The sequence below is a fragment of the Chanodichthys erythropterus genome, chromosome 4 (genome assembly GCF_024489055.1).
Source record: "Chanodichthys erythropterus isolate Z2021 chromosome 4, ASM2448905v1, whole genome shotgun sequence".
Taxonomy (NCBI): Eukaryota; Metazoa; Chordata; class Actinopteri; order Cypriniformes; family Xenocyprididae; genus Chanodichthys; species Chanodichthys erythropterus.
In genome coordinates, this window is record NC_090224.1 from 6,231,190 (window position 1) to 6,258,649 (window position 27,460).

Below are 27,460 nucleotides of genomic sequence, written 5' to 3' on the forward strand. Positions count from 1 at the left end.
AACTGCAAAAATAAAAATCATTTCAATTTCAAATAAATGCTGTTAAACTTTATATTAATCAAAGAATGTATAAGAGTTTCTACAAAAATATTAACCACAACTGTTTCTTGAGCACCAAATCAGCATATTAGAATGATTTCTGAAGGATCATGTGACAAAATTTAGCCTTACCATCGCAGGAATAGATTACATTTTTAAATTGTAGTAAAGTTGTTGTTTTTTTATTTATATTTATATTATATATATATATATATATATATATTTTACAGGTGCTGGTCATATAATTAGAATATCGTGAAAAAGTTCATTTTTTTATTGTAAATTATTCTTAAAAAAAATGAAACTTTCATTTATTCTAGATTCCCTACATGTAAAGTAAAACATTTCAAAAGTTTATTTTTTTTGTTGATTAGAGCGTACAGCTAATGAAAGTCTAAAATCCAGTATCTCAAAATATTAGAATATTTACATTTGAGTTTCATTAAATGACCATTCCTACAGTATAAATTCCGGGTCTCTTGTTCTTTGAAACCACACTAATGGGGAAGACTGCTGACATGGCAATGGTCCAGGAGACAATCATTGACAGCCTCTATAAAGAGAGTAAGTCACAGATGGTCATTACTGAATGTGGTGGCTGTTTACAGAGTGATGTATCAAAGCATATGAAATGCAAAGTTGACTAGAAGGAAGAAATTGGGTAGGCAAAGGTGCACAAGCAACAGGGATGAACACAAGCTTGAGAATACTGTCAAGTAAAGCAGATTCAAAAACTTGGGAGAGCTTCACAATGAGTAAAATGAAGCCGGAGTCAGCGCATCAAGAGTCACCACACTCAGACATCTTCAGGAAAAGGACTACCAAGCCACTTCTGAAACAGAAACAACGTCAGAAGCATCTTACCTGGGCTAAGGAGAAAAAGAACTGGACAGTGAACAGTGGTCGAAAGTCCTCTTTTCAGATAAAAGTATATTTTGCATTTCATGTTGAAATCATGGTCCCAGAGTCTGAAGGAAGACTGGAGAGGCACAGAATCCAAGCTGCTTGAAGTCTAGTGTGAAGTTTCTGAAGTTAGTAATAATTTGGGGGGCCGTGACGTCTGCTGGTGTTGGTCCATTGTGTTTTATCAAGTGCAAAGTCAATGCAGCCATCTTCCAGGAGATTTTGGAGCACTTTATGCTTCCATCTGCTGACAAGCTTTATGGAGATGCTTATTTCCTTTTCCAGCAGGCCCACAGTGCAAAAACCACTTCCAAGTGGTTTGCTGACCATGATATTACTGTGCTTTATTGGCCAGCCAACATGCCTGACCCCTGAATCTATGGGATATTTTCAAGAGAAAGATGAGAAACAGTCGATCCAACAATATACAGATGATCTGAAGGCTCAATAGTGCCTCAGCAGTGCCACAGGCTGATCACTTCCATGCCACACTTCACTGATGCTGTAATTTGTGCTAGGAGCAAGACATTTGCTGTAATATGTGCTGCTGACCAAGTATTGAGTGTACAAATGAACATACCTTAAAGAACTTGAACTTTTCTGTTTTGAAAATCCATTTTTTGATTGATCTTAGGAAATATTTTAATATTTTGAAATACTCGATTTTGGACTTTCATGAGCTGTACGCTCTAATCAAAATAAAAAAAAATAAAAAAAAAAACTTTTGAAATGTTTTACTTTACATGTAGGGAATCTAGAATATATGAAAGTTTCATTTTTAAAAATAATTTACAATAAAAAAAATGAACTTTTTCACGATATTCTAATTATATGACCAGCACCTGTGTATATATGTATATTATATATCTCATAACATTTACTATATTTTTGATCAAATAAACACAAGTCTTGGTCAGCATAAGAGACTTTTCGAAAACATAAAAAAAATCTTACCAACCAGAAACCTTTTAACAGTATTGTATTGGTTGAAATGCATTAAATGAGCAATAACAGCTCCATTTTGGACAGCTGGTCACTGGCAGCAACAGCAACCTATAGCTCCCATCAATCTCAAATATGCAGAACAGTAAAATAATTACTTTCCCCTTTTAACAGCACACACAATCTATTCCTTTTTATACAACATGAAACAGGAACAATAACACTACTGGACTACTGACCATTCATTTTGGGTACCAAGAACAACTCCATGGGTTGTACTCTGTTGGGCAAGAGATTAGAAGAAGAGAATACAAGTTTGTTTGTTTGTGTGTGTGTGTGTGTGTGCGTGTGTGCTTTTGTTTATATTACATCGTGGGGACCACCGGTCCCCACAATGTAAATTAATTAATAAAAATACTAAATGATGTTTTTGTGAGAAAATAAAGGTGTGCACAGTTTCCTGTGATGGTTAGGTTTAGGGTTAGGGGGATAGAAAGTACGGTTTGTACAGTATAAAATGCATTGCGGCTTATGGAAAGTCCCCACAATTCACAAAAACAAACGTGTGTGTGTGTGTGTGTGTGTGTGTGTGTATATGTGTGTGTATTTGAGTAAATGTCAAGCTGAGTTGGTCAGCTAATTATGGGTGTTTTCAATGACCGGGGCAATAGGCCTCTCATTGAGAGGGTATGAATGAGTACTGCTGCCCTCACAGGGTGTCTCTGATTGGATGGCGTCCTGTAGAGGCACAAGAATGGAACGACTGGGTAGGGGCCGGTCATTTGCTACATTGTTCGATACATCACAACTCTTCACCCTAATAAAAGACCAAGAAATCTAATCTAAAGGAATTTAATCTATGTGGACCAACAGTCTGACTGCACAATATAGATTAGCAATTCATTAACTCGCTCATACATGTGCACACATCACTAATGCATTCTCTCACACACTCTTTCACACACATAACGAATGTCAAACAATTTATAATGAATGATACTGTTCACAATCCAATTCAAAGTATTTACAATGAAATACCGTTTTATTTTTGTCTGGCCAGCCATCTTATTCTCTGGCTGCCTTTTTCACTGTAGAATCTGTCAACACTGAAAAAATACAGGTTTTGAAGCATACACAACTATTGCAACAGTCAATGGAATTCTTCTCTTTACTCACATAGCACACTGTAGTTTAGGACTCAGAATAACAGATAACGGTGGAATGTCTAAAACAAGATTTTCTGGCATGTACTCACATGCTGACAAGGTGCGTAGACAGGTAGACTGAAGTAAAACTTGCACATTTAAATCATTTATAACATGAAAAGAAAGAGAGAGAGAGAGAGAGAGAGAGAGAGAGAGAGAGAGAGAGAGAGAGAGAGAGAGAGAGAAAGAGAGAGATGGAACAGGTGTCAAACCACTAACAACAGCTGTAATTCTGTTTTGTGTAGTGTCTAAATAAAAGCTCCTCAGACATTAGATTCATGGCATATTTGGCATTAAAATAACAAACATTAAATAATTTGTATCAGATGTTACAAATGGAGAATGCTAACAGTATTCGAATAAAATAAAAATGGAGTTTGCTTGAATTACCAGATTCCATAAGTAACATATAAAATAAATTTTTAGCTGCATGAAGTGAGTTAAAAAGCTTTTGTGCATTATAAATTGTAAACACTAAAACATTATGTAAACAAATGCATACAGAAAGGGGGGGGGTGTAAAGCCTAAATTTAAAGATGAAAGATGAAAAAAAAGTTACTGCTAAATTCAAAATCACGAAGGAAGCTAAAGCATGAAGGGTTATTTAGGAGCTAAATTTGGTCTATAAAACCCTGTGAAAAAACAAATGAGAAGGAATGTTGGTAGATCTGACACTCTCAGTAGTTTCATTTCCAGAAGGCAGTGGATGAGCTGTAATCATTGGCATATGAATGGAGACCTACATGGACAGTGAGGAACACCTGAAAATGGAGGAGAGAGAGTTTTTTTTTTTTTTTTTTTTTTCAAGTCATATTTTTGGTGTGTGGCATGAGCAAAGCACAAAAACTAAAAGTCATTGTTAACACTCTTAGTTGTGTACTTACTGGTCAAAAGCATGTATGCGAATAAAGAAATGTCCTCAGAAGAGTCCTTTTATCTCCTCTGTCACAGGATCAATGTCAATGTCATAGAAACAGGGCCTAGTAGGCAAGCCTGGCATGGTGCTCATCTGAAAGACAAAAAAAAAAAAAAAAAAGATTTTGATAGCCCACAAATCTGGGATATATATAAAAACTGAAAAAAAAAAAAAAAAAAAAAAAAAAATTAAAAAGACAGATACATAGTTTGTTTTTGTTAATAAATGTGTGTTTGCCTCAGTCTTTATGGCCTTTAGATTAGGAACATCAAGTTTATTTGTAGGCCTATAGCCCAATTCACACACGCCTGCAATTCAGTTTCACTTTCCCCAGCAATGCAACATCAAATTTAAATGTCTTCTCATTCTGAAGGTAAGATCGCTCTTTCAACCTTCGTCAGTGGCTTTGAAATATTCGGAAAAATATGAAGACATTAAAAGGTGCAAAAGAGGATCTTTTCGTCGACTGAGAAACCAAAGACTGTTAGTGAGTTTTTGAAATGAGCGCATGCTTAAGAACAACCAAGGGATATTTCAAGGGAACACCTCCCAAAAATCGTGCGTGAGTATTGGAACACGAGTGTTTACCACCGGCATTCGCTGTATCGTGTTTGTGGATTCATTATGTCGGACTCACCGCAGGTGACTCAATCTGCAGTTGTTACTCCTGTCTCCTGACAAAAACATTGCATGCGGTGCCTGTAGAGTGTGGAAAGTTACTGGAGCGTGCAGTTTAAATGCAGCTTCAAATGGCTATATATGATCCCAGGTGATGAAAACGATTGGTCATTTTCTAAAAATAAATCAAAATTATATAATTTTTAACCACAAATGCTCGTCTTGCACTGCTCTGGATTGCGCCACGCATTACATAATCACGTTGGAAAGGTCACACTTGACATAGGCAGAAGTACCAGAGTCTACAAAGCAAGTGTGCAAAGACAAAATGCCCTTTACAAAAAAAAGTTAAACAACAATGTTGGACGATTTTGAAGTTGGAGGAGAATATGAGATTGAGTTTTTCACCCTACCGCAGCACTTCTGCCTATGTCACCCTTGACCTTTCCAATGTGATTATGTAATGCATGGCGCATCACAGAGCTAGTGCAAGATGAGCATCTGTGGTTAAAAAGTACTGCACTGAAACTGCACTTTGTACCCTGGTGAAATCCACTATATAGAGAAAAATCCTGGAATGTTTTCCTCAATAACCTTAATTTCTTTTCAACTGAAGAAAGACAAACATCTTGGATGACATGGGGGTGAGTAAATTATCAGGAAATTTGAATTCTGAAGTGAACTAATCCTTTAAAAGTGCCATCGAATGTTTTTTTACAAGCTGTAATATAAGTCTAAGGTGTCCCCTGAATGTGTCTGTGAAGTTTCAGTTCAAAAAAGCGACGGCTCTTGTCTCCGTGAATACAGTAAGAAACGTTTAGAAACGAAACATTTAGAAAGACAATTTACAAATATCACTAAAAATATCATGTCATCATGGATCATGTCAGTTATTATTGCTCCATCTGCCATTTTTTGCTATTGTCCTTGCTTGCTTACCTAGTCTGATGATTCAGCTGTGCACATCCAGACGTTAATACTGGCTGCCCTTGTGTAATGCCTCAATCATGAGCTGGCATATGCAAATATTGGGGGCGTACATATTAATGATCCCGACTGTTACGTAACAGTCGGTGTTATGTTGCGATTCGCCTGTTTTTCGGAGGTCTTTTAAACAAATGAGATTTATATAAGAAGGAGGTAACAATGGAGTTTGAGACTCACTGTATGTCATTTCCATGTACTGAACTCTTGTTATTTAACTATGCCAAGATAAATTCAATTTTTAAATCTAGGGCACCTTTAAACTTGAATTAATTCTGAAATTGTGTAATTTATTTTGCTTTCCATGTTCAAGGACATTGTATTGTTTAAATGAACGCACTTTGCACAAATAATAGTGTGTAAGGGAAAATCCATGGGTTTGCATTACATGATTGGAATGAATGCAGTGGAGGCAAGAAACCACACCCGATGTGTTATTTTGGCAACGGGTCTTTTGATTATTCTGAGCATTCTGCACGCTTTAAAGCAGAGATGAAGTTGTTTGGAAGGATAGCATTTATTTGAATGAGTAAACAACAGAGACAGAGATTGTGTGTGAATTAGGCTAACTGTATCTGTGCAGCGTCTCTCGAATAATAGTGAAGATACAAGTTTAATTACTTCAAAAACATTATCACATCATTGTAGCTTTTTAGCATGCTATTGAAGCGATTTCATTAATAAGTATCATGTTGGTAACAAGTTTCTATGCTCCCGAATGTTCGCATCACCGCTGGTGGTCAACCATTTACCACCACCCTGGTGAAAAAACTGCCAGCGTCATTGCCCTAATTCAGTCTCAAAGAAATTGTTGTTTCAAAGAAGGTGAAGCATGTTTAAAGGTGCTAAAGAGGTAAGCCGTTTTGTATTATACATGTTTGCAATATTACTTGAAACTGTCTTTACTAACTGATAAAAGACTATTTATTAGGTGCACTGAAAGGAATAATATTAATATACATCATCTGTGCACGAGGTAGGGCCTTAAAAACATCAGCCAATCGTTTACACGATCATCGTGTAAACTATTGGCCCTCTGGCTTGCCGTGATGTTCCTTGTGAGAGACGTGCGCGGATTGGTCCTCTGGCTTGTCAATCACTGCTATGACGTTCCTTGTGAGAGACGAGCGCGACTGCGCGCTCCAGTAACTTTCCACACTCCACAGGCGCCGCATGCAATGTTTTTGTCAGGAGTAACAACTGCAGATTATGAGTTACCTGCGGTGAGTCCGACATAATGAATAACACAACACAGCGAATGCCGGTGGTAAACACTCATTTCAAAAACTCAGTAACAGTCTTTGGTTTCTCAGTCGACAAAAAGGTCCTCTTTAGCACCTTTAACAAACCACATTACTAAACACCTATTCTAGGCAAATCTTGTGACCTCCAAATGACTTCAAATCTAAACTACAAACAGAGGCTAATGCTGAAGACTGTAAAACCAGACCTTAAAATCATTTAATGAATGCAGTTTTTTTAAAGAGACAATTATGTTTCTTAGAAGCATAGAAGTTTCTTAGATTTTTGCAGATACTGACAGATCAGTGTATAATCAATATTTACAGTGTTTCCCTATGTTTTTTCTGTTACTTTCAAAAGCAGACTTGGGATGCAATTATTAAAAGTGAAACTTAAGGTCATCATTTTATGTCCCAAACAACAAAATCAGAAGCCAGTGGTCAAACCAATTGATTATATAAAAGAACAAATAAACAACATCTTTTAAAATACCACAGATTAAAATCAAGTGACTGGTACAAATGTGAGACACGTGCAAAAGAAAGGAATTATCTTAACTAAATTATCATTAAAAGACAGACCAAGACAGAAAAAGACAGAGAAAACAGTACATCATTTATGCAGCAATTTCACCTTGCACAGAGAATGAAAACTGTAAAACTCTCAGATGTAAGGTCCTGCTACACTCAATTCCAAACTGTCATGGACGCTATAAATCTGAAATACTTCAGCTTCAATTCCTCATGACTGAAAAACCTGTTTTCTGTGGTCATGTGCACTTCAGAGGATATTATCCACCCCAACCCTTTATTGAGGTGTCCTTTTCCTATCTTTTCTTAGAACAAAACCTTATCACAGCAAGCAGAGCTTTTAATTATTTAAAGGGTTATTTCACCCAAAAAGGAATACTCTATCAGTAATTACTCACCCTCATGCTGTTCCACACCCGTAAGACTTTTCGTTCTTCGAAACACAAATTAAGATAATTTTGATGAAATCCGAGAGGTACATCTCAATGAACACAAAAACAATTTCCAAAATGTTGACAAGACTAAATTTAATATAACATCTCTTTAACTTATAACATGAAAGTAATGTTAATAATATAACTTAGATTACACATTTTTCAGTTTTACTCAAATTAGGGTGATGCAAAAATGAGTACACCCCACAACAAAAACTACTACATCTAGTACTTTGTATGGCCTCCTCTGAAGTGTACGCCATATTGTGTCACAGGAAATAGTCACCCCAGTTTGGCTTTCTACTTAGATAACTGCAGTGAACTTGCATGCCGATTTTCTTCAACCCTTCTCATCAGAAGATGCTCCTGTTAAAGTGTTAACTCCCGTTGACGACCTGGACGTCTCTGTGAGATGGTTGCAGTTCGATCTTTTTTTAATTTTTGTACCACTTTTACTACAGAATTCTGACTGATCAGTAAAGCTTTGCTGACCCTCTTGTAGCCTTCACCTTTCTGGTGTAAAGAAATGATTTTCTTTCTCAGGTCATGTGGTGCCATTGCTGACAGCATGAAATGGAAAGGGGTTTTAACACCCTTTTATAGTCAACTGTCTGCTGGACACCTGTGTAAAGAATAATTAGACTCACCTGTGGTTGAATTCTTGTGAAATTAGACATTTCTAGTCTAAAATTTAGCTTTGCTCCAGAGACTTTCAGTGGGGTGTACTCATTTTTGCTTCACCCTAATTTGAGTAGAACTAAAAAAAAAACAGATGTTATAATAAAACTTAGTCTTGTCAACATTTTGGAAATTGTTCTTGGTGTTCATTGAGATATTGTTTAAAATGTTACTTTTCAAAGGGGGTGTACTCATTTACGCTGAGCACTGTATATGACTCGTCCATAGACAGCAATATAATCAACACTTTCAAGGCCCAGAAAGGTACTCAAGACATTGTTAAAACAGTTGACGCAACTGCAGTGGTTCAACCTTAATTTTATGAAGCGACAAGAAAACAAAAATAAAAACAAAACAAAAATAACGACTCTATTCAACAATATCTTCTCTTCTGTGTCATTCTCATACATTGTTTACGTCCAGCGCCTCCAGGTTCTACGTCAGAACGACGACTCATTATTGGCCGGCTTCTGCATCAGCATCACATGCATACGTTGTGCTGCTCACGTGTGCAGCTTTGGCCAATACTGAGCCGACATTCAGAGGTAAACACAGAAGCCTTCACTGTGCTTACTGCGGCAACTATGTAATGATAATGACAGGGATGAGAAGAGATTGTTGAATAAAGTCATTATTTTTGTTTTGTATTTGTTGATTGTAGTCACATCAACTCTTAACAATGTCTTTAGTACCTTTCAGGACATTGAAAGTGTTGATTATATTGCTGTCTATGGACGAGTCATATACCTCTCGGATTTCATCAAAAAAATATCTTAATTTGTGCTCCGAAGATGAACGAAGGTTTTACGGGTTTGGAACAACATGAGGGTGAGTAATTAATGACAGAATTTTCATTTCTGTTTGAACTAACCCTTTAATCACAATAAAGTTTTCTCTTATGCATGACAACACAAGAGCTGTTTAATGGTTTATTCAAATAAATTTACTACTTTGAAGAAAGAACCAAATGTTGAACCAAATGACTAATTCGAGTCAACTGGAATCAGATGTGATTCTTCAGTTTTTTAATCTTACATTAGATCTTTTTCTTTCACTTATAAAAAAATAAATAAAGGAAAAACAAGTTGGCAAACTGACAAAGGTCAGTTTGTGCATGACATCATCATCTAGCTCAAATAATTGGACAAAAACTTTTTTGGACAAATAAACTCATGACTTTAGGCAAAATTAGGCCATGTTATCCTTACCGCAGAGCAGATTATTGTGTCTGTTATTAGTTTCTACTGAAGATGTTCATTGCACCATTCTGCTATTAATGCGTTCATGTCAGCGTGTTGGTCAGGTTGCCAAAACACCATAAGCCTTCCAGCAGTATCATCAGGAATTCATTGCGCGGCTTACAGCAGACACGGTTTTGGGCAATAAATTTCCTGAGCTGAATGGAAGCTAAGATCCGTTGAGTCCCATTGTTCTCTGGCTGACCCCTCCCTCACATATCTGGTGCATGACATCAGTTACTTCCTCCTGTAAGCCCCATGCCTGCTTTGTCCCTCAGGGGCCAGCATTGAAAGTAACAGCAGACTAATACACACCTGTCTGTAGCCTGAGCTGCACAGTAATGAACAGAAATGATTGGAATAGATATGGCTTTCCTGTATAATGATTACATGCCATTTAGAATGTAAATTGTACCTTAGCTATGACTGAAAGACAGGGAACATGTGTCCGTATAAAACACAAATTTTATATAATATCATTGTTAATAGGACTAAAAACGTGTGACATTGAAGACTAATGATTGCTTTAGCTTTGTGAATGAAGGAAGGAATATATGGTAGTGTTTATTATTATTACTTATAATAATAAACTCCATTTCAACTTTCTTGAGTTGGTGGTAAATGAAATATTTAGCATAATGTCTAAGCTGCTCTTTTCCATACATCAGGTTAACTCAAACAAACCTGAATGATGCACAAGAACAAACCTCTTTCAGAAGCTCAAACATGCTGCGTAACCAATGAGGTTCATTCTAGTGTACGGAAGAGGTTTGTTCTTGTGTGTCATTCAGGTTAGGTTGACCTTCTGCTTATGTTCATTGATCAATGTTTATATGCGAGTAAAAGCCTATTAAATCTGTTCATCATAAAAAGCGATCGAGTCTCTTCAGGAAATTTGGACTAAATCGCTCGATTCAAGTGGATTAGTTTTACAATCTCTTTATGAACTTTTTGAAGCATCAAAGTGGTTGTTGCAAAGGCAGTCAATGGATGGACAGACATCTCTCAGATTTCATCAAAAAGACCTTCATTTGTGTTCCGAAGATGCACGAAAGTCTTGCGAGTTTGGAACGACATCAGGGTGAGTATCGTTCAATCGTTCATGCCCTTTTTAAAAAAACTTCAGACACGTCCTGACATTCCATAAGGGTGGAAAAATAAAATAAAATATCTTAAACTGAGGAGTTTCCTTTGAGGTATGAAACTTGCAGTATGTAGAGTAACTTCTTATATGTGTAAATATCAAGGATATTTTTTTTTTACATTTTATGACTGTTTTAATAAAATGGTTAACGTCTTTCAGTTTATATGTCCCTTAATGTTTAAGACTTATTTACATCTGACTCTATTATAAACAAGCTAGCAAAAGAACTAAACAGGGTAGATGAGAGGAAAGAAATAAGATTAAAAACAGAACAGCAGTGAGTGAGATGATGAAATTACACTGAAGTTCAAAGCATTGGCAGCAAATTCTGAGAGGGGTTGAAGGTGAGAGGTCATGAGTGCTGGCCGTGCGTCCCGCAGCAGGCCCATGGAGATGAAAGGCGACAGAGCGGTGGTCAGACCGGAGGGGCTGGGTCATTGTCACCCATCTCCCAGCACGCCACACTGCGGACACCTCACCCCGTCCCTGACCCCAGATCGTAGCCAGGACCTCACTCTCAACCCGGAAATGAGCTTCCTTCCCCAAGCCTCACCCAGCCCACAAAACACAACAACAAAAAGATACAAAAATGCTGGCTCAATCAAACTGGGGCAGTAATAAAGGAAACTTCAGCAAGAGGAAGGGCTGGGGCTATCCAATTAATAACAAAGCATGGAGCATCAGTGGACAAACATATTGTTATTTATATTAAAAACTATTGAAGTTAAGCAGTGTCACACCAAACTGAATCTCAAAAATAATGATCGTTTTTTAAACCGGTTCCTCAAACTCCTCAGGGTACCACTGGTTAGCCAAAATGGGTAGCCCCACCTTTAACTGACGCAATTAGTGTGACATAAAAATTCAGCTGGTAAGGATGCTCAAACAGAGCAATGTACTGATATCTCCACATGATATCATCAAATCAAAATAAATCAAACTTCTAACCTTTTTTTTTAACAGCCAAACCAACAATTTTTTTGACATCTATCTTAATGCATGTATATAAATGTTTTTGATTTATAGCTTTAAAATGTAAAAAAAAAAGGGGGTGAATGAAGAGTCCTGCCTCATATATCCCCAAAGTTGGACATCTGATTGGAATGGTGGTTCCTAAGGTGAACCAGCTGGGTTTAGTAGAGAAAACATTAAAAAAAAAAAAAATCCAAGAATGGAGTATTTTAATAAAAACCACAAACATGTGCACACATAAAGACAAGCATGGGTCATTCAAAAGTTGACCCCCCTCTCACACAGAGAAACCACACATGCTCTAAGGGTTGTTTTTCTAAGACTGTCTCACAAGTTTCATCATGAATCATAAGTGAGAATCCAATAGACTTCTCATTAACGAAAACTGCCTTGACCAAACATTGTCAGGAATTCAGACAGAGAGATATATCTGCCTTAGGTCAGGCAATATTGTTTTTTAGAGGGCAAAAACATGAAGGCAGAGGAATTTGGCCTGAGTGCTGTTTTTAAAAGTTCCAACAGGGTCATAGATCATAGGTTCAACCGTAATCCTGGATCCTATTAGTAACTGAAACATCCACTCGCCAGCAAAGGAAGTAATAAAATAACATAATATGAAGTGGTAGAGTGGATGGCATCAAAATATTTAAAGCCATCAAATATATTTGGAAGGAAAGTGTAGACATGCAGACAGAATGGATAAAAAAAGGAAGATATGTTTCCATCAGATTTTGGGAATAATCACTTACAGTTCCAACTAAAGGGTAGATAAACCCTGCTCCAATGCTGGCACGGACATCTCTGATGGGCAGGATAAAACCAGTAGGAACACCTTTTTTCTCAGGCATGTGAGAGAGAGACAGGTGGGTCTTGGCCATGCAGATAGGAAGAGCACTAAAACCCTGTGAGATTTACAGACAGTTAACACCCACATAAGACATGCACATCATCAGCTCTGGACTCCTGACATGGGTTAAAATTTCCATAATTCAGCTATCAGTTTTAATTAATAAAATTAATTTATTTATTTATTTATGGTGTTTTGGCAAATTAAAGTTTGTATAAAAAGTAGATAAATATTGTAGTTTATAATAATCATGTACTGTTATATTGATACATTTAATTAAAAAAATAATAAAAGATAAATATTGAAAATGAAAATGTTGAAAATATTTACAGAATCTATAAGAAAAAAAAAAACAAAACTCAAATAATCAAAACAGTATGTGCATTTGAAAAGTTTAGTGGCAATGTACAGCCCTTCTCACCTGTTGATTGTAGTAGTCTATCTTAGCTTGAGCGTCAGGTGAAAGCTCAATGTCATCAGCACCATAAACCTTCTGTGCAATCATCCGAATTTTCTCTACAATAGGATCCTGTTAAAAAGAAGAGAAAAAAAAAAACAGACCAAAATAATTACTTAGAATCAGAGAGTAAATAGAATAGGGGGGGAAAAAAAGAAGAGAATGAGTGAAAAAAATCAATTCAAACTCAAATACTTTTTATTATCAGCTATAAAATGCATCCCCCCCCAGTCAGTTCTTGGTGTAGATGATTGGGATAGCAAGTGCCCAGACCTCTAATAGGATAATAGAGGCCAGCCAGAGCCAAGAGCAGAGATTACCGTGCCTTTCATAGCATCACTTAATCAAAGTCACAACCTCCAAACTCACAAAGGTTAACTCAAACCAGCTGATGGCTTTACAGCCTCTGTATAAACACTAGAGCAACAACCCGCAAATCATACAAAACACTTCTTTAGATATGATCATATTTAAACTACCCATCAGAATCAATTTGCTTTGTCTTTGAGGGGATTCGGTTTTACTTGAGCTCAATATTTGTTTTATTAATGTTCATATAATTTTTTTTTTTTTTTTTTTTTTTTTAACACAAACAATTTCATCTGGCCCCACCTGCAAATTGTACAGGAACTGAAAATGGCTCCCCTGAGATGCAACTTCCTTCACAGCATGTGCCAGCTCCACAGAGCCCCGGCCACCTCTGGACCAATGATGACACGGAACAGCAGCTGAGGCCCCAGAAGCCTCTGCGATGTGACACACCAAGTCGATCTCTGCTTGAGTGTCAGTCCTTCAAAGAAAGAAAATGAAAAGCATAGGGCAAATAACATTTTGGCTAAATATTAATCAAAAGTGTGCATGTGGGGGGTGGGGGTTTCCAGACATACTGCAAAGACACACTTAAGCGCAAAAAGGCTCAATTAGAACACAGTCTGTGGCTGTTTTTGATCAGAGCACTTTGTTTAACTATTGGTATACTGGTTTGTGTCAACCATGGCTGTTTTTAAACATGTTTTAGAAAGAAAATGCATGCTTGATTATACGTTTTTGTAGATGGACCAATCCTTACTTGAAGACGTTCAAAGCAACAACCACAGGGACTCCAAAGAGACGAGCAATCTGAATCTGCTTCTTTAGGTTACTGCAGCCATCTGCAACCAGCTGCAAATTCTGTTGAAAAAAGTAAGCATGGACAATGAATTTGATAAAAAAAAAAAGCAAAAAAAAAAAAGTCTTTAAAAGGTGCCATAGAACGTCTTTTTAAAAGATGTAATATAAGTCTAAGGTGTCCCCTGAATGTGTCTGAAGTTTCAGCTCAAAATACTCCATAGATTTAAAAAAATAAATAAATTTAACTGCCTATTTTGGGGCATCATTAAATATGAGCTGATTTAGGCTACGGCCCTTTTAAATGCTCATGCTCCCCACCCACGGAGCTCGTGCTTGCCTTTAACAGCATAAAGTTCACACAGCTAATATAACCCTCAAAATGGATCTTTACAAAGTGCACCATGTCTAATCGCGTAAGTATGGTATTTATTTGGATGTTTACATTTGATTCTGAATGAGTTTGATGGTGCTCTGTGGCTAAAGCTAACATTACACACTGTTGGAGAGATTTATAAAGAATGAAGTTGTGTTTATGAATTATACAGACTGCAAGTGTTTAATAATGAAAATAGCGATGGCTCTTGTCTCCGTGAATACAGTAAGAAACGATGGTAACTTTAACCACATTTAACAGTACATTAGCAACATGCTAATGAAACATTTAGAAAGACAATTTACAAATATCACTAAAAATATCATGATATCATGGTCATGGATCATGTCAGTTATTATTATGTCTATTGTCCTTGCTTGCTTACCTAGTCTGATGATTCAGCTGTGCACATCCAGACGTTAATGCCCTTGTCTAATGCTTGAACATGAGCTGGCATATGCAAATATTGGGGGCGTACATATTAATGATCCTGACTGTTACGTAGCAGTCGGTGTTATATTGAGACTCGCCTGTTCTTCGGAGGTCTTTTAAACAAATGAGATTTATATAAGAAGGAGGAAACAATGGTGTTTGAGACTCACTGTATGTCATTTCCATGTACTGAACTCTTTTTATTTAACTATGCCAAGATAAATTCAATTTTTAATTCTAGGGCACCTTTAATTTTAGTCTTGAGTATAATAATTAACATTTAATTCATAAAATAAGTGCATTTTAGAGAAATGAACTAGACAATAATGGAAAGCATTAAAATCTTAGTTGAATCTAAATGGTTTATCAGGATCTTCATGAAAGGATGGGTTGGTTTGTCTTAGAGAGCGTCATCCAACCAGCTTAGCTCTCAGAGGAAGCTTCCGGCCCTTTTTTTTCCAACTTAATTGTCGCTCATGGAGCAAAACCAGTCTCGGAGAATAGAAATCCAAAGCTCAGGAGACATGCTTTGGTGCTTTCTGTTTCTCATTACAGAACCACACAATTAGCTTAAGCACTTGAGTTATTTTCTCAGCTGGGTTTCTTTAGAGAGACTGATGAAAAGCAGGTACGGTATTTCTTGGACTACAACTCCCATTACGTCTCTATGTCTATACCTTCAACAACACAATGTATTTACCCTGTTAATTGAATAACACAAACCACATTAGGGAGGAATAGGGGAGCTGGAGAGGGTGGAAGATATGTGGTCTGGGCCTTTGCTCAAACGAGGTGGGGCAAACACTCATTCATTTACTCCCCTACCTCCTTCCAACCCTCTTTATTTTCATCCTGCCTTTGGGGAGCAACATCGCCACTTATTGTCGGAGTAGGATAGCACATAAGTTGTGTATATAAAAAAAAAAAAAGGAAAAAAATGTGTTCAAAACATCTTGTTTTAACTAAAATTAAATAACTAAATTATTAGTTAAATATATGGTAAATATGGTAATTTAAAGTAGGATTGGGAAATAAACATTGCTTACCTCATCAATATATTCTTTAGGCAATGGTACACCAGCTGTAACCTTTAAAAATATACAATATATACAGAAAATTGTAAATATATAAAATGTATTTTTAATCCAGTCAAGCATATAAAGGGACATGTGAATATGCACACACACACTTACATTTGGTCCACCTCCATGCATCTTCAGAGCCCGAACAGTGGCTACCAGCACTACAACATCAGGCCTCAGCCCAGACGTCCGACACTTAATGTTGAAGAACTTCTCCATGCCAATGTCTGCACCAAAGCCAGCCTCCGTCACTGAGCACAGAAGAAGCAGGAAATTAAACAATGTTGAGAGCTTTTATAAATAAGTGTGAACTGACCTAAAAACCTAAAACTGCTCTATTGAGTGAGATACTGATGTAATCAAACATTCTACATCAATAACTTATTATTACTGCACAGAGCCAGATGAGAACACATCACTCACACATGCTTTCTCGCACATACACATGAAAGCAACCTACAATTATATAATATAATTCAACCGACATTCCAGGAAGAGTTATTGCCATTCATTTATAAGGAGGATATAATTACAACCGTTTTAAGAGTGAGCATGTAAGTGCTCCACATGTGTGACTGCCATCATGATTGAGTGATCAATGGGACATTTCACTGGAGTGCTGACAGTGGTGTATAAAATATGAGCATCATAAACTGTTTTGATAAGATCCTTTTCCTTCCCCCTGCATGCCACTTGTTTGTTTTGTGTGTGAGAGACATCTACTGTTTGTGTTATTATTACACAGGTTATTATTAATGTGTGTATGTGCCAATGAATAGTAAAAGCATGTGTGGAGTATTTCCACGTATCCATTTTTCCCAGAACCCTGCAAGCTTCCTGTGCTACTTCCCAGGCCTTTGGAGCAGGAGGGAATGGGAAGGGTAATGTTGTTATTTCCACCAGAGAGGTCTGGCATATTTTTTGAGGCTCTGCATGTGTGTAAGTGCGAGTGTGAGTGTGTGTGTGTGTGTGTGTGTACAGATAACTTTGTAAGGACCAGTTTGAGCTTTAGACCATCGGAGTGAGGTCAAAGTGAGAAACGTGAGGACCTTTTAGCCAGTCTGTACTTTCTGACACCCTTTAAAGGGCTGTCTGAAGGTTAAGACTTGGTGTGGGGTTAAGGTTAGAATTAGGTTAAGGTTAGGGAAGGGGTTAGGCACTTAGTTGTGATGGTTAAAGGGTTAGGGTAAAAGGAAAGGGATTGCATTACATTAATGAATGTCCTCAAAGAAAAAAAGAATGAAAGGAAGGCAGAAAGAGAAAGAAGGGATGCATATGAGTGAAGGACGAAAAGGAGGAGGTGCACAGCACTACTATAGAAATGAAAATTGTATATACTTTAGAGTAGTCAATGTGCAGCTTGTATAGCAGTATAGATTTACTGTCCTCGAAAAATAACTCAACATACAGCCATTATTGTCTAAATAACTGGGAACAAAAGTGAGTACACCCTAAGTGAACATGTCAAAACTGTGACCAAAGTGTCAATATTTTGTGTGAACACCACTGTTATCAAGCACTGCCTTAATCCTCCTGGGCATGGAATTCACCAGAGTTGCACAGGTTGTTGCTGGGATCCTCTTCCACTCTTCCATAATGACATCACGGAGCTGCTGGATGTTAGACACACAGCGCTTCTCCACCTTCCACTTGAGGATGCACCACAGGTGCTCAATAGGGTTCAGGTCTGGAGACATACTTGGCCACTCCATCACCTTCACCTTGGCAGTGTGTTTGGTGTCGTTATCCTGTTGGAAAACTGCCGTTCGGCCCAGTTTCTCAAGGGATGGCATCATGTTCTGCTTCAGAATGTCACAGTACATGTTGGAATTCATGTTTCCCCTCAATGAAGCGCAGTTCCCCAGACCCAGCAGCACTCATGCAGCCTCAGACTATGATGCTACCACCACTATGCTTGACAGTAGGCAAGACACAGTTTTCTTGGCACTTCTTACCAAGGTGTCGCCACACATGCTGAACACCATCTTTTTTTGTCACGAGTCAAACAAGTTTATCTTAGTCTCATCAGACCACAGGAAATGGTTCCAGTAATTCATGCTCTTGGATAGGTTGTCTTCAGCAAACTGTTTGCAGGCTTTCTTGTGAACCTGCTTCAGAAGAGGCTTCTTTCTGGGATGACAGTCATGCAAACCGACTTGTTGCAGTGTGCGGCGTATGGTCTGGGCACTGAGAAGCTGACCTTCCACTTCTGCAACCTCTAAAGCAATGCTGGCAGCACTCATGCGTCTGTTTTTTGAAGCCAGCTTCTACACCTGATGCACAGCACAAGGACTCAACTACTTTTATTGACACTTGCAAGGCCTATTCCGAGTGGAACCTGTCTTGGAAAACCTCTGTATGACCCTGGCCACTGTATTGTAACTCAGGGTGTTTCTGATCTTCTTATAGCCTATGCCAACTTTGTGGAGAGCAACAATTCTAATTCTCAAATCCTCCTAGAGTTCTTTGCCATGAGGTGCCATGTTGAACATTCAGTGGTCAGTATAAGAGAACTGTACGCAAAGCACCCAATTTTAACTGCTCTAATACAAGATATGCAAATTTGTATTGTCCCATCAAGCAGACAAAAACATGAACATGATGAATAGGACATGTGGCTTTGCATGATTAAAAGATGTAGAGCTGTTATTACTTAGGGTGTACTCACTTTTGTTGCCAGTTATTTAGACAATAATGGCTGTATATTAAGTTATTTTCAGAGGACAGTAAATCTATACTGCTATACAAGCAGCACATTGACTACTCTAAAATATTTACAAGTTTAATTTCTATCGTATTGTCCCTTGAGAAGATATACTAAAATAGTTACTGAAATGTGAGGGGTGTACTCACATTTGTGAGATACTATAATACTCAACTAAAGGGATAGTTCACCCAAAAATGAAAATGACCCCATGATTTACTCACTCTCAAACCATTCAAGGTGTAAATTACTTTCTTCTTTCAGACGAATACTACAAAGATATATTTAAAAATATCCTGGCTCTACCAAGCTATATAATGGCAGTGAATGGGGGGCAATTTGAAGCAAAAAAAAAAAAGCGCATCCATCTATCGTAAAAGTACCCTACATGGCTTATCCTGGAGCGTTATCCTGGAGGCTGTGCTCATGACCTTGGGAAGGCCAGGTGCTGTAAGAAAGCAAACCACCTCCTATATGAAACTCCCTATAAATGAGTGTACATCACCAGGCCTTGTGTCATCCACACACCAGTCAAGCACAGATTTACAGCTGTCTGGTCTGAGAGAGAATGTGAGGTGGGGAGTATGTTATCGCCCTTCGGGAGCTTTCAGAGAATTCGGAATTATCAGCACATCTATCAGTCTGAGGCCTGAGTGCAATCAGTTTAGTTTGGGTAGACTAAAGGTTACTACCATGCAGTTCTGGTATTCTTGAGCACTGCATTGGTTTTCCTGTGAAGCGGATCTGTTGTGTATAATCAGCTGATAGGGAACGTCCTCCCTCTCACCCACAGCAAAAACACTACATACCACACATACCTTGGCTTCAGGTAACGCATACACACGTCCCCCTCCTTCACTAACATTTTGCAAAAGTCAACAGCATTCCTGCTGTTTGTTGAAGCTGACACTCCAAGTCCATATGGACTTCTTTGAATGTAAGAACAAGAGAGAGGTCCTAGTTCCTAGTCTTTTGCAATACAGTAAATCAAACAATTATTATTATTTTTTTTTTAACTGTCCTCCAGGGGTTGGGGTGTGGGCTCTATAAAAACAACTAGGGTTGCACGATTTATGAGGAATCTAAATTTTAAAGATAAAAATTTAAATAGTTAAAAGTGACCAAAACTTAGAGCAGATGCAGAGATGGAGTTCATGTGGAGCAACATTTAAAGGATTAGTCCACTTTCAAATAAAAATTTCCTGATAATTTACTCACCCCCATGTCATCCAAGATGTTTATGTCTTTCTTTCTTCAGTCGAAGAGAAATTAAGGTTTTTGATGAAAACATTCCAGGATTATTCTCCTTATAGTATAGTGGAATTCAATGGCCTCCAAACAGTTGAAGGTCAAAATTACAGTTTCAGTGCAGCTTCAAAGGGCTTTAAATGATACCAGACGAGGAATAAGGGTTTTATCTAGCGAAACAATCGGTCATTTTCTAAAAAAAAAAAAAAAAAAAAAATACAACTGTATATGCTTTATATAAACAGATGATCGCCTTGCACGTGCTTCCGCTTTCCGTATTCTTCAAAAAGCTTACTCTGTATGTCCTAAGCCTTCCCTATTCTTCTTACGGAAAAAACAAAACTGGTGCCGCATTCGTTCCGTAAGTTGAACGATTGTTTAAAGCCCTTTGAAGCTGGACATGGACATCTTGGATGACATGGGGGTGAGTAAATTATCAGGAAAATTTTATTTGAAAGTGGACTAATCCTTTAAATTCTGTCATTTATTACTCACCCTCATGCCGTTCCACACCCATAAGACCTTCGTTAATCTTCGGAACACAAATTAAGATATTTCTGTTGAAATCCAATGTCTCCATGAGGCCTGCATAGGGTGCAATGACATTTCCTCTCTCATGATCCATAAAGGTACTAAAAACATATCTATATCAGTTCATGTGAGTACAGTGGTTGAATATTAATATTATAAAGCAACGAGAATATTTTTGGTGCGTCAAAAAATACAATTTTTGTTTGTTTTGAAATTGGTGTGTCGATTTCAAAACACTGCTTCAGGAAGCTTCGGAGCATAATGAATCAGCGTGTCGAATCAGCTGTTTGGAGCGCCAAAGTCGCATGATTTTAGCAGTTTGGCGGTTTGACCCGCGATCTGAATCATGATTCAATATGCTGATTCATTATGCTCCGAAGCTTCCTGAAGCAGTGTTTTGAAATCAGCCATCACTAAATAATTCATTATATAATTTTTTTGGCACACAAAAATATTCTCGTTGCTTTATTATTTTAATATTGAACCACTGTACTCACATGAACTGATTCTAATATGTTTTTAGTACATTAATGGATCTTGAGAGAGGAAATGTCATTGCTCCCTATGGAGGCCTCACTGAGTCATCAGATTTCAACAAAAATATCTTAATTTGTGTTCAGGTCTTACGGGTGTGGGACGGCTTGATGGCGAGTAATTAATGACAGAATTTTCATTTTTGGGTGAACTAACCCTTTAATGTGAACCAAGCCGCACTGAGATACTGAAAACACTGCATGCATGTAAGCACACAGTGCCGTGCTTTACTCTGAAACACACAGCACATATATTTGTTTAATCAAGCCTTTGCAATTTGGTAGTCACACTAAGCCAGATTCACAATTTCGGTTTCTGTATTTCGATTAATCGAGCAGCCCTAAAAGTCCCTTTCGAAAGAATTTACTATTTGCACGCTGGCAGAAAAAGTATCTCAAATTCCAGAGACTGTAACTCAACACAGCTCTTGGCCAGTTTTGTAGGCAGTGTTTTCATTGGGCTCACACACTTCAGCCTATCCTTAAATGAAGGGGTGAAGCTTACACTGCTCTTAGCATGGACCACAGGGCCTCTGCCATTCCCAGCATTCTTTTAGTGTCTGGGGCATGTCATTGAGCAGGGAAGGGAGGGATAGAGAATAAAAAGGATAGAGAGGAGCAAAGGAATGAGAGAGAAATGGAGAAAGGAAGTGATAAAGTGAAGGAAAGATGGCAAGATAAAGTAAGTGTGTGTGTGTGTGTGTGTGTGTGTGTGTGTGTGTGTGTGTGTGTGTGTGTGTGTGTGTGTGTGTGTGGCTGGCATGTATATTCAGGTGTGCCGACACAGAGGATTAGTTGGATTCAGCTTTAAAAAAACAAACAAAAAAGAAACATTCTTCTGGGGCCTTCCAAATTCTATATACTTGTAGAAATGGTTATTAATTATTATATAAATTAATTATTAATTATCAACATAACAACGTAGAGATGGTCAATTAACGCATTTTAAATTATCACATATTATATAACCAAAGCTAAAAAATTAAGTTCAACTTTTTTTGTTTTTTTCCCCATAGTTTAGCATAACCACAAGATATGCCACTAGCCAATTAGCCACTTAGACATACCACTTAAAATAACATTAACTGATTAGCCTTCAAGTCTAAAAGATACACTAATGCAAGTTACATGCGTAAGTCTGTAAACTTATACACTACCATTAAAATGTTTGGGTTAAGACTTTTTTTAGGAAATTAATACTTTTATTTCAGCAAAGAAGTTTTAAAATGATCAAGTGACAGTAAAGTCATTTCTAATGTTACAAAAGATATTTATTTCAAATAAATGCATTTCTTTTGTACTTTCTATTAATCAAAGATTCCTGTAAAAAAAATCATGGTTTTCACAAAAATATTAAGCAGCACAACTGTTGATTCAACATTGATAATAAAGAAATGTTTTTTTGAGCATCGAATCAGCATGATTCGATGACACTGGAGACTGGGTAATGGCTGCTGAAAATTTTGCTTGTCCATCACAGGAATAAAATACATATTAAAATGTATTAAAATAGAAAACAGTTATATTAAATTGTAATAATATTACTGTTTTACTCTATTTTTGACCAAATAAATGCAGCCTTGATTAACATAAGAGACATAACACAGGTTTAAAAAAAATCTTTTGAACTGTTTTATATATTATTTAATATTTAAAATGACATGTACACTACTATGTATTATGTAATTACATTTAAAGGGGTCATGCACTGCATTATTTTATTATCTTATAATGTTTCCTGGGGTGCACTTAATATTAAATAGGTAAAAAAAAATTGATCAAAACATTGTCATAATTTAGAAATTATACTGCATTTTTTCCTACCCTGATTTTAATCCTATTTGAACACTGTTTTAAGTGGCGTGTCTGCTGTAAGACTTCAGTGTAAAAGACCACTGCTACGACTGGATAACATCTTTGCACATGGAAATGGAAAAAAATGGAATACGGATATGGGGGGGGGGGGGGGGGGGGGGTTGGGGGGTATTACATGTGGAATTCTCTCAAACTTTTAGCACGTTTTTACTATTACAGTTCTCAAGGTTTACTAATCATGAAAAGTGTTGATTATAGCATTATATTTAGATCGTGGCATGAAAGGTTGCGGCGATGAGCATGTAGCTGATCATGTTGAGTGCATGAATGCAGTGATCCCTGTCATAATAACTCAATTTCTGCACACTAACGAATGCTTTCATCATAACTAACAGTGCAAACACAACGTAAATAAGAGATTCGTTGATTGTAACGGGAGTTTTGGCAAGAGTCCAGAACACTAGTGCTGTTTGATTGACAGTTCCAGCGATTGTGGGAGCGTTCTTTGAACGCTTTCTATATGTAATTTAATCACAGTTTAAATAACAGATTATTTTCATCCTACTAAGAGAAACGATGTGAAGTTAACCATTTAGTCACTGGTTTGATTTACTGAAAATAAACGATTTTGAGACAAAAACATCTGACTCTAGGCCTACATGAATCATTACATAATAGAAATCACTGGTCATTTATGTATACATATCAAACGATCTGTAACAAAGCAATAGTGACACAGTAAAAACTTTTTTACTCACATAAGCGCCGTTCCTGTCAGATCCAATATAGAAGGCAGAGCATCGTTTTTTTATTTATTTATTTTTATTTCAGGCTCTCTGCATATCCAATGCAGCTACTGTGTTTTCCCACAACCTGGCACTTCACAACATTTTGCACTCTTCAAAGACAAGTTTATCGCTTAGTTGCTCGATCCAGTGTTAGCATCACGTCTGTTATTTACCTACAACTACTTGTTGTGCTCGAATCAGTGGTTGGGGCTACAGTGGTAACGATGTAGAAATAAGCATTGATCTTCTGCAGAGGTGGTCTTTCACCTCTACATGATTTAATAAAGAGGCACATTCCATAACGAGTCGTAATCTGGGCTTGGTTTCAATAAAAGCTGTTTTTGGACTTACAAGGAAGTTTTCAGTTCTGAAACGGATATTCTTGTAGCATGATGACCTGTTATATGTCAAATCCCTTTAATTGTGTTTATTTATATTATTTATCAATTGTTGGTTGATAAGGATGATAGGATTCTGTAGGGTTATCAAATTTTGCACAACACCAGTTTTTCTTTGTGATTTTATTTAAGCTGTAGAGGCCAATGAGCATGTGTGACCACTCATGAGCTGGAGTCTGGTTTGAACCAGAAAACATCTCTGTTGTTGTTTTAATTTACCCCCAGCACAGCCTTTGTCTCTGGTCAATGAAAGCATGCGACTATAAAAAGTAGATGTGCGACTGAATGTGTTTGTTTGTGTGTGGCACCCACCAACATAGCCCTCTTCTCCAACTAGTTTAAGAGCCAGCTTGTCTGCCAAGACAGAGGAGTTTCCATGGGCGATGTTAGCAAAAGGTCCAGCATGCACAAACACTGGAGTGCCCTGAAATGACAAAGACCAACAATATCAGTGCAAACCAAGCCAGACCTGCATTTCAAAATATCACACATTAGCACCTGAAGAGTTCATGACTGACACTGCGCCTCAAGATTACCTGAAAATAACTGTACAAATTGTCAGTTAAGAGCAGGTTACTGACAATACAAGCTGTTTAAGTGGTCACACATCTGAGTTTTTTGCATAAACCTGGATGAGCTTGTATGTTACTGCCATTTTATCTTCAGCTACAATAAAATTTAAACATTCTGAAAGAAAGTTTCATCATCATCATCATCATCATCATCAAGCACTTAAACCTCAGTGAAAATGTGGGGATTGAACTGATGACCTGGAGGTCCTCTGTAACTTCCCAAACACTGGAAAGCGACACCACATATACTGACAGCTGAAGGGACAGGAAAGAGAGATTGCAGGAAGATGGAAAGGGAGAACATGCAAAACAAAGAATGGAGTGATAGTGAAGTCATTTAAATTCAGGAAAAGGATGGAAGGTTGAAAAAAATAAGCTCTCCATCAATGGAGAGGCAACCTTCCTTTATTTATATAAACTTTTATCATTGCATCACAGCATCCTCCTTCCACTGCTCCTGCAGGTGCTGATATAAACATTACAAAATATTCTACATTAGCCAAAAGACGAGTCAAGTGAGGTAAGTGAACCAAGTTGATTTTGCGACATTACCTTATTAGCACTAAAGCAAGCCTGCCAGAGCCTTGAGTTGATTAATTTAATCAAAATGATTTGGTTCACTTCAATAAATTGTTCAAAAAACATTTTCATGATTTATTTGATTCATTATTAAAAAGGCATTTTCAGAAACAAGAGGGCACAAAACATATTGATATTTAGTTTGCAGGAGTCAACATCGTAAGAGTTACATTTTCTACTATCACCATTTTATTTCAAGTTGTTTTTGGACAAAAGAGTAGAATGTCATGTGTATCCACAGTGCATTTCAGAATGGCACCTACTGAGCCCTCATATAAAAGTGATGAAATGTAATAAACATCAACTGTAGGTCGATTTTGACAATACATGGCTCATTATAAATACGATTCACAGGTTTTAAAACATTTCGGACCAAACCAATCAGTACTGATAAAGTCAATCAGTAACCATCTGCAAAACAATTCAACAAATCAATTCACGGCAACGAGTTTGCCCGCAAAGTGCACATTCCTGGCAGCTTGTCAACAAGTCAAAGTGAAAGAACGAGTGATGGTCTTTGTGTGTGACTGTGAATGGAAAGAGAGTGTATGGTTTTCCAATGAACTCTCCTCTGGAAACGTTTTACAGAATAAATATCAAAAAACTGGAAAGGGAAAGATTGGAGCCCTTTGCCCTGTGAGGGTGGAAAAGAGGTGATATTTAACAAGCCAAGCCAAGCCAGGAAAGTTAGAAAACAGGAAAAACCAACTGAGAGAGCACAGCAGGTGGGAACAAGTTGGTTATGCTTATTTAATAGGCAAAATGATCACCGTATTTTGATGTTTGTACTGATTGTGTAGTTATGGACTGTAAATTATTTCTTTTTTTTTTATTGATTGAGAAACATTTCTTATTAGTATCAGTGTTGAAAACCGTTGTACTGCTTAATATTTTTGATACATTTGAGAATTTAAATGTCTTTACTGTCACTTTTGATCATATATATTTATATTTAGTGGTGTCAAATTTAGCATGTTGACGGAGGCGATAATTTTTTTCAGTTTAACACGTTAAAACTATTTAATGCAATTAACACAGCATCCGTTTTCTCCATCATAACTTAGCTAACGTTACATTATATGATCACTCTTATTCAAGCAAATGCTTTTAAACCATTCAAGCGCCACAAGACAAACGAGAATGCAGTCTCTGTGAATGTCGTGTCTGTGTGACACATTGACAACTCGTTCACAGTAAGACGCTTGCCAGTATTGAGTTCTTTTGTGCTTGAACCAGAAATAAAAAGGAATTTTGCCAAAATGTCCGTTTTGTCGAGTGTCCTCATAAGAGCAGTCTTAAGTGAGTTGTGAGAAAGTACAAAGTCATGTTCAGCAGCAGCAGCAGCCTAATAAACCAGTTGCTGTGATGTTTGTCATTAATTAAAGAACAAAGGTAACAGAAAATTTTTGCTTTATTAATCTTCATTTAATTTATAATTTATGTTAAAGTTTTTTTATACATTTTTTCAATTTCTGTATATTTCCTACCTGTTAGACAGGTAGAAAGGCCACAGGTAAATATTCAATTTATTATATTGGGTTTATGTGAAGATTGTTTTAAGTTCACTTAAAATAAAAGTTATTTTTTTTTAAAAGCCTAATGAATTGATAGCTTTCAGTTATACTGTAATGTTGAATGTCTACAATTAAAGCAAAAAAAAAAAAAAAAAATCTATTTCAGAGACATCAGTACCAGTATTAATATCAGTGATTCTGGCCTTCAATCATTTTTTTTTTTTTTTTTGAAATATAATGTCTTAGTTGTTTCTACATTAATTTGGAGTGTAACTGTGAAATTATTATAATATAAAAATATTAAACTCCAGTGTTTGAATGCAGAAAAAATGTGATTAATTAGTTCATTTTTTTTTTTTTTTTTTTTTTTTTTTTTTTTTTTAAATCGATTGACAAATGGTTTACTTGGCCAGGCAAAACTGATTAGGACCGTACTTTAACGTCCCAAAAGGGAGGTTGTCAGATTTAGCTATGGATAATTTTGTCCATAAACTGCAGCTAACACCGTAGACACAAAATCAGTTAACATCATTCCATCAGAGACATATTTTCTCCTAACACTCTCTACAAATCTCACATCTTTTGTCTACTCTCAATCAAATGGGATTAGTTAGATCTGTGAACACATGGAT

The 27,460-nt window shown here is 37.0% G+C and overlaps 1 protein-coding gene across 1 annotated transcript in view; it reads right to left on the minus strand.

The window, feature by feature from the left end:
• Window positions 1-2,893: 2,893 nt before the first annotated feature.
• Window positions 2,894-27,460, minus strand: part of mthfd1l (methylenetetrahydrofolate dehydrogenase (NADP+ dependent) 1 like) — a 46,606-nt gene continuing 22,039 nt past the window's right edge. The window contains exons 20-28 of the mRNA XM_067382995.1: window positions 24,476-24,587; window positions 16,258-16,397; window positions 16,111-16,152; window positions 14,219-14,319; window positions 13,762-13,939; window positions 13,114-13,221; window positions 12,595-12,747; window positions 3,974-4,098; window positions 2,894-3,850 (exon numbers count right to left, since the gene is read on the minus strand). Of these exons, the coding sequence (XP_067239096.1) occupies window positions 4,009-4,098; window positions 12,595-12,747; window positions 13,114-13,221; window positions 13,762-13,939; window positions 14,219-14,319; window positions 16,111-16,152; window positions 16,258-16,397; window positions 24,476-24,587 (924 nt within the window). The 3' untranslated portion in view covers window positions 2,894-3,850; window positions 3,974-4,008. The remainder of the gene's footprint in view (window positions 3,851-3,973; window positions 4,099-12,594; window positions 12,748-13,113; window positions 13,222-13,761; window positions 13,940-14,218; window positions 14,320-16,110; window positions 16,153-16,257; window positions 16,398-24,475; window positions 24,588-27,460) is intronic.